General features: G+C 37.2%; 1 protein-coding gene across 2 annotated transcripts in view; it reads left to right on the forward strand.

Annotated features, from left to right (window-relative positions):
* Positions 1 to 12,885, forward strand: part of LOC132122288 (src kinase-associated phosphoprotein 1-like) — a 32,192-nt gene that overhangs the window by 10,552 nt on the left and 8,755 nt on the right. For both annotated transcript variants that reach the window (XM_059532368.1, XM_059532367.1), the window contains exons 5-10: positions 8,538 to 8,618; positions 8,694 to 8,777; positions 8,860 to 8,984; positions 9,085 to 9,148; positions 10,470 to 10,718; positions 12,768 to 12,812. In XM_059532368.1, the coding sequence (XP_059388351.1) occupies positions 8,538 to 8,618; positions 8,694 to 8,777; positions 8,860 to 8,984; positions 9,085 to 9,148; positions 10,470 to 10,718; positions 12,768 to 12,812 (648 nt within the window). The remainder of the gene's footprint in view (positions 1 to 8,537; positions 8,619 to 8,693; positions 8,778 to 8,859; positions 8,985 to 9,084; positions 9,149 to 10,469; positions 10,719 to 12,767; positions 12,813 to 12,885) is intronic.

The following is a 12,885-nucleotide window of genomic DNA, read 5'->3' on the forward strand; positions in this document are numbered from 1 at the left end:
TAACTGTTGGCTCTTGTAGTTCTACCATTTAACGGCTGAAGCCTTTGAACTTTCTATTTATTTACTCAAGGACACGCGCGGCGATTCTGCGCTGTAGACCTATTCTGCGCGTGCTCCACAAAGACATTCATAGGCAAATTACCTTAAAGGTATTTAGAAAGTATTTCGAAAGTGAATTGTTCGTTTTGGTTATTGAATATTGTTCTGGTTTATATAGCCTATGCGGGCCTAGCTTATTAAACTCTAAACGAATTTCTCAAAAATAAGATAATATATATAGGTTAACACTCGGCAAAGGTAAAGTGGGCTAAATTTTTTATCATTAGCTTAGTATTATTACTATTATTATTATTATTATTGGAAACGAAAGTTTTTTTAACAGAATAAAAGTTAGGGTGTAGAAAGGAATGCAGTAAACAACGCCCCTGATGGATATTGTAGCATTAAAAATTATTATTCTGAAGACATAAACTCTCAATTCCAATGTGTAATATTTAGGCTATAATTTATAGCTTAAATTGGGCACATAGGCTATGCAGCTATTTATAAATGTATTGTTTAATCCGTTTTATGGTAGCTTATACTAAAATAACATTTTATTTTGTGATGTCTTATTTTTGCATAGGTCGAAACGTTCCTGGTGACTGAATTGAAAAACCACGATCTTGAGTTAACGAAGTTTATTCATTATATATGGTAGAATTAATGAATGAATAAAAAATAGTTGTAAATGTGAACGATGTCTATAATAGTTAGCCTATAGGCCTACTTGAAATCAGTTCAAGCGGGTATTTGTAAAAACCTGAAAAAAATCGAGATAGCCTGTCCTATAAGCCAAAATACACACTAAAAATAAACATTTGTGAGAAACAGAGACAACTTTTATTAGGATGTAATTTAATTAATTTGAAATGTTTAATCGTTGTCATGGTCTGTTAGATGATGGATTTTATTTAACTTTTTATGTAGTCTATAGGCCAAGTGAATTATTTTACAGTCAGTGTTGTCGTAGTTCAGTTTTCTTCAGAGAACACCATTCACTTTCACTTAACACGCGCCCCCTGGTGGACTTCCTAAAATTAGCTTTTACCATTTTCCTCAAACTAAAGCATTCCTACTGATATTTACACGTTTTATATAAACCAAACGACACTTTAAGGCGATCACTTAGTAGGCCTAATATCGAATTTCATGTTTGTTTCTTTTGAATTGAAAATCTGCTTATTTTCACTCACTCATTCTCAGTTAAATAAAACAGACCCACAATAGCAGTTTTCTGGAGTTTATCAGACGGTCATAAATACCTGTGTGGCACACATGTAGGCTATGTGAGCGTTAACAAACACGTCAAACTTTACGACCGTGCTGCATTCCTAATGTGATCGATGCTCGATATCATGAATCTTGATTTGAGTTCCGCAGACAGTCGACACGTGTCCGCTGGCATATTTCATTGTTCATGCATCAAAACTGTTCAAAGAAAACCGAACAAACAAGCAGATAAGAGACGTAAAACTAGAGAAATGCCTTAAACTAGTATTCCTTTACCTTTATGATTTTTTTATATATAGCCTAGGCCTATATATTTACCGTCGAAGACATCATCTGCATTCATATGCCTATTTTAAAATGTATTAAATCGATAGTTCTAATAGGGGGATTAGGACTATATTTTGCTTGAACATTAGCTATAGTCACAAGTATCCTACAAGAAAACATATTTTTTTATTTTATTTTATTTTTGTTTTATTATTGTTATGCTACACAAATAAAATAACTATTTCAATATTATTTACCATATAAAACTGAAAGGGAATGTAGAAAAAAAAAAAAGCAGATGAGCAACCAAAATCAGCGTGTGTTAGATGTGTTAAGTTGAAACAGAGTGTAAAGTGTTACGAACCCGTCTGGTTAGCCATGATATTTATATATATTTTTTATACAGGCCAATTTTTTAAACCGATGAAAAGCTGTGTGTGATATTATATTTTAAATGAAACAAAATTAACTGCTTATTAAACAACATTGTTTAGCATCCATTAACATGATCTAATGCAGTTATAAGGCAGAAGAAATTATACATGCTTACCTCTTTATTTGTCCTGCGAATCCCTTATATTTGTAAAAACTTAAAAGGGTGGTTACTTTCTGATTGGTTAAACTGATGTTTTTACAATTCATTCCCAAATACAACACTCCCCGTCTCAACCCTCTTTTCTTCTCTTATAGGACTGTCTCCATTTCTCCCCACATTCAAAACATTTGCTTGTGATAGAGTGCCTTGTAAATGGATCCAAAATGATATTGAACGGCTAATAGAAACAGCAGCAGCAATGCAATGCTATATTTAAAAAGAATTAAATAAATGCCTGAATTATATACTCCAAAATATTTAATGCCACAATGTTGTCTAATGTAGTTTATTAAAAACATTTCATCTGTGTTTTATCTTCATTTAGCTAAATACAAAGGTATTAGATGAAGATCTGTATATGCAGTCACTTTTACTTTCTTGTATGAAATGAATGAACATCCTTTCATATTTTTTCCTTTTTTTTCTTGAAGCTTTTATTAAAAAAAAAAAAAAATAGGAACCTGCTCATAATTCTGGTTGAAATAAACACACACTCATTTTTATTGTATATTCATGTCTAGTTCATTTTTCTTTGTGAATTGTCTATAACCGACAGCACTGAATTTCAAGCTTTCACATGCCTCCGCTCCACTAGTGTAAGTATATTTCCACATCTCGCCGAACTCATTTTTCTTTGCAGCCGTGTGTGATGATGACACTGCTTTCGAGTCATATCTTCTCTGGCTGTCGCACCCCAGTCCACCTCTCTGCCGTCTCAGGATTATAGTATTTGCAGTTAAACTTTTGAATGGATGTCATAATATATGGGGGTAAAATTTATAGAGCTCTGGTCTCTCAACGGAGGACCCCCTTTGCTTTCCCTGCTCATTGCCAGACTATAAATTTTCTTCTGGTACGGTGTGGCTCGTCAGTAAAGGAACAATGTTGTGGCACTAAAGCATGCTAAATGGTTTCCCACATCATGTGTGAAGCCCGCAATTGTGCCTTTAAACAGAGGCCGGCTAAAGGTCCATCCTGGAATCTTGTAAATAATAAGTAATACTGCAAAACTGTTCAGGGGCTGCATGATTTCAGGTCTCATGTTGTGAATAACAGATCCTTTTCATTCAAATCGAATCAGTTCTTGTTAAGGACAATTTAGAGAGGTGATGTTCAATTGAGCCGTTCACCTAGGGATCTCTCTCTCTCAGTCTTTTGCTCCCCCTCCCTAATGCCTTTCCATCTTTTTTTTTCTCACCCTCCTAATGTTTGCTATGCGCAGGCATCGCACAGAGGCCACTGCCTTTGCCTTTAATGAGGAAAAATGTGTCAATTTGCTGTTCTCTGTGTGCAGTTGTGTATTGGTGTGCAGTACAGGGGGGTTAAGGATGCTTGGAGTGCTCCTTTTTTCTAATCAAGTGCTGTACAGGAGAGTGCAGTAATTCCAGTCTCTCCATCTCTCTCTGATCAGCATTCCTCCCTTGCCTCTCCCTTTAGCCCCCCAGGGACCCTCGTGCCTTCTGCTTCACCTCATCTCTGAGGTTCACGCCGAGGTCAACCGCAGGCCCGTGTGTCCCGTACACACGGTGCATAACTGGAAGACATGGATAGGGCATCGATCTGATGCAGATTTCTTGTATACTGTAAATACAGGCATCTTCTTGTCTTTTTGGCTTATTGCTTGATATAGGAATTGTTTTATTTATCAGTGTTGTTTGTGTGTGTATGTTTTATATACAATCCAGTAATTTAATAAAACTCTTAAACGTCCTCAAAATAAATATTCATTTTCATACTGTACTATGTAATATTTTAATGGCAAAATTCAGTTGAAGCATTAAAAATGATTAATCAAGATTGTAGTGTTTTATTTTTCATTTAATTAGATAAATTTGAATAGGATTTTTAAATCAGCCATTTTATCAGATATCAGCCATATCATGAAAATAATTATCAGTCTTTCTGTATTGAGAATTCTCTATGTGTAAAATTTGATTGAATTTGTGATCACATGATCAGTTAGTAATCTTTCATGGACTCTTTTAATCATATGTTAGTGGTCTTGACTTTTGTAGCCACAGTAAATCATTGTAGTGTGTCGATGGTCGTATTCGGAAACGTCAAGGTACACCTGAAGTCCAGACATGCAGTCTTCCCAAGATATTTAATAATTTGATCAGTGCACTTTGATAATAACAAATGCCATGAAGAGATAAACAGAGAAGAGAAAAGAATCACACACATAACCTAAAAATACTATATTTAATGTAACATTTTGATCATCTGACCATGTCAGGCATTTAAAAAGCTGAATAAATAAACTTACATTTATAAATAAATCTACATTTTGCATTTCTGTCTTTGACAGGCCTTTGCATCTGTCATTGCTGACTGTGCCCTGTCATTGACTCATAGCTACTCAACTGTGATGCTATTTAAAGGTGTTTTATGTTAACCTCCTCGGATCATTACAGCATCAGTCAGATTTTTATAGCCGGATCACCTGCTGTGCTCATAACATCACCTGTGAGCACAGTATTATGCATGTCGGTGAGGATGTTAAATGCGCACAGAGCCCAGCTTTATTATCCAATATGAACACCTGAAATGAGCTTATGACGAACGGTAATTAATTAAATAGTATATGAGGTTGTTTGTTCGCCAATCATTTGAGACCTGCTGCTCTCGCAGTCAAATTTTCTGATGTCATTGTTACAAAAGGGCTCTCTGCAGAGCGAGTCTGTGAGGAGTGGCAGGCAGAGATAGGAGTAGTGTGACCTGGAGCTGTTTCTACCTCCATGTTGCAGAAAGAGTGGGAGGGAGGCTGGGCCGAGGGATTTCTTGGCTCCTCTGTATCCCGCCGAGCTCCTCTCGTGGCATCAGTCCCTGCTCTCTTGCTGCCGTGGCACTGATGAACGTTCCTCTGCGTGGCACGCTCAATGCCTCACTCCACCAATCTCACCCTGCCACATCGCAGAGGCCATGCCATGCATCACCACAAAGCGTCTAGCAGCCGCGGAGAGTGCCTGGAGGAGAGTCATTAGCTTTGTGTCGCTCCCTTTCTCCGCTCCCCACATCTCCACGTATTTGTGTGCCTCTTGTCATGAGTTACTGACAAAATCAAGCTTGGAATTGGACGTCTGCTTAGCGAAAACTAAATAAGTCCTCTGATGTATGATCCTGCATACATTTTGATGCTCCATTTTTGTCTGTGAATACTTCAGAAAAATTGATGTTGGTAAAGAACAACATGAGAAAACAAAATAAATGAAGTCGGAAAAGGCCTAACAGCAAAAAAGCCTCCGAGAACGATGGTGATGTAACACTCTGAAATATTCATAAACATCCACAGCACGTTTTAAATGGAAATGATTGGCCTTATGCTAATTAAGGAGGGAGAATGCAAGGGGTGAGAGTTAAGAAACCTCACCGCTCTGAATAATTAAAAATGCAATTTATAGACGAAATGAAAATCCTCAAGACCAGTGCCACGTGCATTTTTTACGTCACTTTAATAGTTCTACAGAGGTAAATGATTTTGTTAATGATGGTTTCAAATTTGCATGTTTATAAAAACGTAGAATCTAAGGAAACTGACAATGTAAGAAACAGGCAGAAATGTAACAGTTCAAGCTCTTTTTTTCACTGACTTTTTGGCTGCTTTTGTCCTCTGAGGCTTTTAATATATCAAGCTCTGATTGGTTTGAAAGAAATGGCTGAAGTTAAATGTTGCATCTGTTCGGCCAATCAGAATCTTGGGTTTCCTTGGAGACAGTTCAGAATAGAAAAAAATGCCATTTTTTTCTGTAGGTGAAATGTTTGGTTACACTGCTACCCTGTGGAAGAATCACGAATATAGTGACTGGCCAGAAGCACTGTATTTTTGGTTTCCTCAGCAGGGCAGGTCGTAGGTTGTGAAGAATGACTGAACACAAATTCGCCATTCATTTTGCCATAGCTTAAGTCTTCGACCGCACCATGGGGTCAGACAGCAAGGCCTGAGGAAGAAGGTTGTCAGTAGGTGTGTGAAGATTAGAGAGACTGTTAATTGTACGCCATTCTCACATGTCTTCTGTTTATTCGGTTTCTTCTGAACTATTACCGGGGCTTGACCTTTTAGATAAATGAACAGAGGGGGATGTGGATGGATGAGGGGAGTAAAAGGTGTCAGGATGAAAGTGCACAAAGAGAAAAATGAACATAGAAGTGGCTTTACCGAGGCCTCCATTTTTTTCGATGATACATCAACTTACCCTTGACAAACAGTTGTATTTATGACGACGTAGATGTGGCCGTGTGTACGGAAAAGGCACATGTGTGTTTGTGAATGTGAGTGAGGGTCAAAGGTCTTCTCTGCGAGATGGTCATCTGTCTGATAAACTGGACACATAACATGGCGAGCTACAGAGCTCGATGGTGATGATGTCACGCAGACTGTGTGCGTTTGATGAGCTGAGTCTTATTTATAGAGGCATTCGATTCTCCAAACTGTTATATCCACCGCTCACATCACAGTTGCACTTAACGTTGTTCTTTTGACATTTCTTTCCACTGACAAGTTCAAGACAGCCCTCTGCACAGTTGACTGCATAACGCTATCTGTTTTATGCATCGAATGGCAGCCTTAGCTCAAAGAGAAGACATGCCACAGAGATTACTTCGACATTAGCGTGCAGGGAAGGAAGCATCTGCTCGTGTCTAAATTAGTTTTAAATAGGTCTGGTAGCGTGCCCAGAGGCCCACCTGTCGCCTACGCTCTCTTTTAGCTCTTGAGGTTTGAAGTTGATGAAAGCCTGATCATGAGGGTGAGGATTTGTGTCTCGTTTCCCTTTTTGCAGCAAATTGTTCGCCTGCACTGCTACTCTTATATGCCCTAGAAAACATGCTAAAAATAGATGCGTGGGTGCAGAATAAAGTACAGCAAGCCCTGCATAAGCGTTTGATATATTCTTATTACAGTTGTCATCATATTAGCAGTGCCATAAGGGGCCCCGGACAATTTTTTATTGGTGGGCCGGCCCCCTCTTCCCTAAACCTGGAGGTTATACCACCTTATGATGACAGGGGAAAAAAAAATAATTTTAGTAGTGCAACAGCTCAATGGTATCACCTAAATATATATAATTTAATTTAATTTATTTTTTATTTTTTATAATTTGTAATTATTTACAAATGTGTGTGTGTGTGTGTGCATGTGTATCTGTGACCCTGGACCACAAAACCAGTCATAAGGGTCAATTTGAGAAATTGATGTTCATCCATCATCTGAAAGCCAATAATCTTTCAATTGATGTATGTTTGCTAGGATAGTACAATATTTGTCTGAGATACAACTATTTGAAAATCTGAAATCTGAGGATTGAGAATATCGCATTTAAAGTTGTCCAAATGAAGTTTTTAGCAATGCATATTACGTATTAAGTTTTGGTATAATTACAGTAGGAAATACACAATATCTTCATGGAACATGATCTTTATTTAATATCTTAAAGATTTTTGTCAATTCAATTCAAGTTTATTTGTATAGCACTTTTTATGATACAAATCATTGCAAAGCAACTTATTTAGTATTAACAATAACAATATTTAGTAGTAGCTTATAAGTGGTGATTAGTTTATGTGCAAATGGCAGGAATTTTTTGAAAAATTTATACAAGACGTAGTCAACCAGACGATGAACACTATTAACAGCAATTATTATGTGATTGCATAGTAAGTAGCATTATTTGTTAGTTCTGAATGTTGTTTGAGGGTTAGCATCATCTGAGGTCTTCTGAGGGGTTGGCATCATCTCTTCTCAGGTGTTCTGGAACCAGACTGGAGCTTGTGCAAAACAGAGAAACAAATAGAGACATAATTAGCGTAGCTGCTGTTCCAACAAAGTCAAATCAATTAGTTTAAACCGAGCTATAGAATGCACATTTGATCAGATACAACTGCAGTCACAAATTATGTGATGCATTATTCGAATGCTTGGCGAAAGAGATCTGTTTTTAATCTATCAGGAAGGCTATTCCAGAGTTTGGGAGCCAAATGCGAAAAAGTTCTACCTCCTTTAGTGAACTTTGCTATCCTGGGGAAATAGGATAGCAAAAACGGAAAATCAAAAATGTTGACCCATACAATGTATTTTTGGCTACAAATATAACAGTGCTACATATGACTGATTTTGTGGTCCAGGGTCATAAACATGGGTTATAACTGTAATAATATTTCACAAAAGTACTGCTTGTTTTATTTCTTTTTTATTTTTTTATTTTTTTTAGTTAATTCAGCCTTGGTGAGCAAAAGAGACTTCTGTTAAAAGTATAAAAAAAAATCTTACTGACCACAAAATTTCGAACAGTGTCCTTTTATACATATAAATAATTATTTTCATTGTATAAACAATAAGCATAAGTGTTCTATTTCATGTTTGAATAAGTGTGTTATTCATTGCATATTGATTGCTGATGTTTTGCAGTTTTTGAAGAGATCCCTCTGGTGGCTGCACAGGACCTGAGTAACATCCTAAAGCAAGGCTACGTGGAGAAGAAGAGACGTGGTAGGAATCTTTAAAATCAAATCATCAAAAGTCACATAAATTCCACAAGCATTTCTAATCTTTTTCTTTTTTCAGATCACAGTTTCTTCAGCATGGAATGGCAAAAGCGATGGTGTGTGCTTAACAACACCATATTTTATTACTTCGGGAGTGAGAAAGGTATGTCCTGTCTTGTTTACTGATGACATGAACATCAAAGACAGAGATATTGAGAATCTGGGATTTTGTCTTCTGAATTCAGACAAGCAGCAGAAGGGCTCGTTTTATATTAATGGCTACAGTGCAGAGCTGGTGCCCAGCTTACGCAAGGACTCCAAAAAGAATTCGTGTTTCGAGTTGAGCGCTCCTGGAAGACGTTCTTACCAGGTTCAACACACACAAACACACTCCCATTGCTCATTGCTATAGCTGTATTCAGTCATTTTTTACTTTTACTTTTATCAACAATGATAGTTTTTCTCTGCAGTTCACTGCCAGCAATCCCCGTGAGGCCAGGGAATGGGTGGACCAGATCAATTTTGTTCTTAAGGGTATGTGAGATATGAAATACATTTTTATTAGAATCCATAACATATTGTATTATGCTGAATGCATCTTCATCTTGATCCAAGCACCATGGTGATCATCTTGAGGTGAAAAGGGCAGTTTTATAAAAAAAAGAAAAAAGGCATACCAATAACTTTCCTCCTGCCTCAGCCAATAAGATAATCTCTAGACCTCCTCATGCAGCACGTCATTGAGCTTCTGAGTCCAACGTGCTTCAGGCTGCCTCCTCTTCCCCGTAGCGCAGCGCTCTTTACAGGAAATTGATTGGGATTTGCCCGGTCATCCTTTAGGGGCATCGATCTGGTCCTGCTTGGCATCCAGGCAGCGCGGATACGATAGCCTGTGTTACAGAGGCCAGTCACCTGCAATCAGGCCCTCACTTCATCTGAGACAGATCTGAGACACCCTCGCCACTCTAAAATGGGCTCAATGCGGCCCTCTGATTTGCGGGAAGTAATGGACACTCCTGAGATAGTTTTCTCCCTCCCCAACCCCCTTCGCACATGTACATACAGCCAAATGGCACAAGCATCATTTAGTATTAGCACTCTAATAATTTTCAAGTTTAACACTTCCCCCACCCCCCCAGATTTCTGCACAGTGATATATCTCTGATAATATTTTTGATGAATTCTCCAAAGCTACACTGAGGTCCAAAAATGTGGGAACGCACTGACAATCATTCAAAGTTGGATTTAAATAAAAATTCCAATGGTTTAAAAATAGTTGATTTATTTAAATATTTAACTTCCTGAACTATTTATGTACTACTTTTATCGACAAAGCAAATTTGTGACATTGAATATTCTGAAATCATGCTGGATCACATGATCATCAGTGCAAACTTGTAGAGTTATAGTGTCTGGAGTCCCACTGTCATTAAAGCAAAATGACAAAGCAAGATGAAAAGACTATAAAGAAAATAAGCTTCTAATTCAAATTAAATTATGCAGGTAATGTAATTTGAAATAAAAAGCATTAAATTAGGAAATTGCTAAGTAGTCACCGGTGGCCTCAGACTATTGGGACCCCACTAAGTGTAGATATTATTTGTCTACTGTACTATGATTTTTATCATTTTGGTGTTAATGTTTGCTTTCATGGCTTCTCTCCAATATTTGGAGAGTGACTTGAAACTGTAGGGAAATATAATATTATTTAATTATAAATTTTTTTATTGAAACATAAGCATTTTTACTAGTGATCTCAGACTTTTGGGACACCACTACATGCACGTTTACAACCCAAGAAATGGCATTTTCATCATTTAGGTGTTAATGATTGTTTTTTTGGCTTTTCTCCAAGATCTGAGCTCTAACTTCATCCCCTTTGATGATGACGAGGAAGAGGAGGTGGAAGAAGATGAAGAGACATATGATGACATTGAACGAGCTGCCACACCTCCACCACCACGTCCTGGGCCAGCTCCTGCACCGGTTACAACCCCAAATCTGGGACAAACCCCCCAAAACAGCCGTGAGGAATGGAAGGGCCAAGCAGGAACTCAAGAAGATGAAGAAGAGGATGAAGAGGACATTTATGAAGTGCTTCCAGGTACAGAAAAAAATAACGATGTATTTCATTGATCGGCCCTTTTAACAAAACAGGGTTTAATATTGGATTATCCTCATAAAAATTCTAAAATACAAAAAAATACTGACATCAGTTTTTGAGGGGATTTTGGAACAGAGTAACTGAGGTTGTAATCATCAACTCTACTGTGTTGAACACCATCATTAAAAGCATATACATCAAGATCTGGTCACCCAGAATGATAGCAGGACCCTCAGAGGACCCAATGAGATCTCTGAGGAGAAATACATCACTCTGGAGTGCTGTCATTTTCACCTTACTTTGCCATGTGTGCTGGGCAGCTGAGCTGGCCACAGATGGCGGATCGAGTGACCAACTCTCTCACTTTTCCGCCCTTCATTCATCTCTCTCTCATCTTCTTACGCCTCTCAGATTTTCAGTTTGGAAAAGTGCTGTGCAGGTCTTTTATGACATTGTCTAAAAAGTGCTGAATGTAGTGTGCTGATATATTAACTAATCTCATTAATCATTCCATTCAAACATTTGGGGTCAGTAAGATATTTTTAAGAAATTAATACTTTTATTCATAAAGCATGCATTACAGTGCCCCTATTATGGATTTTTGAAAATGACCTTTCATGCAGTGTGTAACACAGCTCTAAGTGGATGAAACATCCTGCAAAGTTTGAAATCTGAATGTGCACGGTGTATGAAGTTATTGTCTCTCAAAAGAAAGAGTCGACTCTGAATCATTGAAACGAATAGTTTTAGTGTTGATGATAATAAAACTTATTTTGGTAACACTTTGTTTTAAGGTGTTCTTGTTACACAAGTTACATGTACTTGCTATTATAATAGCAATAAAGTATGCATAATTACATGCCAGTAACCCTAACCCAAACCCTAATTTTAAACCTAACCATTTGTGAGCCTGGACCACAAAACCAGTCCTAAGGGTCATTTTTATTTTTGTAAAATTGAGATTTATACATCATCTGAATAAATAAGCATTCCATTGATGTATGGTTTACTAGGAAAGGACAATATTTGGCTGAGATGCAAATATTTGGAATCTGGGCACCTTTAAAGTTGTCCAAATGAAGTCCTTAGCAAAGCATATTACTAATCAAAAATTAAGTTTTGATATATTTACGGTACAAAATTTGCTAAATATCTTTATGGAACATGAAGATCAGCATATTGGAAAGATTTCTAATGGAGCATGTGACACTAAAGACTAAAGTAATAGCTGCTGAAAATGTAGCTTTGCCATCACAGAAATTAATTATATTTCAAACTATATTAAAATAGTTATTATAAATTGTAATGATATTTCACAAATAAATGCAGTCTTGTTGAGCATAAGAGACTTTAAAAATATATATATATTTTTTATACCACAAGTGGTAGTATATTTATCTATATTATTAATTAAAGCTTCAGCACTATCCCAGAAATTAATCTAAAAAATTTTTTTTTAGATTTAGAATCCACTCATTTTTCATTTTGACAATTCTCATTTTGAAATCTCTCTCTCTCTTTTTTTTCAATTAAACCTGATGCAACAGATTCCAACACAGGGTTTAGATGTATATTTCACACTTGCGCACATGGTAAAGGGCTACTACTTTACATGTTTTTTTCCGCGTGCTGTTCCTGGAAGCTCAGGGCAAGCTTGTGCTGTGGGAAGTATAGGGTTGCTGGACGGTGGTTTTATCGGCAGGCTGACAGCGTGAGGATGGATGTGGGAGACGGAAAGCTGGGCTATCACTGTCACTTCATAGACCTAGAGGTGCCACGCCCAGAATCAATGCTTCTCTGCCTGAAACACACTAGCCATCGAACCCGGCCTGGCACCTCCCCTATAAATCAAACACGAACTGGCTGTTCTGCCAGCGCCACACATATTGTTTAATATACTTATAAAAGAGTTCAGAGGTATACAAAGTTAATCCAGAAGTTGAATTCACATGGAAGGTGTAGCATTATTATGATGCCAAAAGATTAATGTATGTACTTGTTCTCTGTTCTGTTGTATTTCTATAACCTCTGACTCTCTGTATTTTTCAGAAGATGAAGAGACTGACAATGTGGAAGAGTGGACTGAAAAGTCTGGTAAGTAGATTGTGTGTATCTATTACAAAGGTGCTAGAAATTGACTAAAATGTTTATTTTTTTATCTCTTTGT

The sequence above is a fragment of the Carassius carassius genome, chromosome 40, assembly GCF_963082965.1.
Source record: "Carassius carassius chromosome 40, fCarCar2.1, whole genome shotgun sequence".
NCBI classification, from domain to species: Eukaryota; Metazoa; Chordata; class Actinopteri; order Cypriniformes; family Cyprinidae; genus Carassius; species Carassius carassius.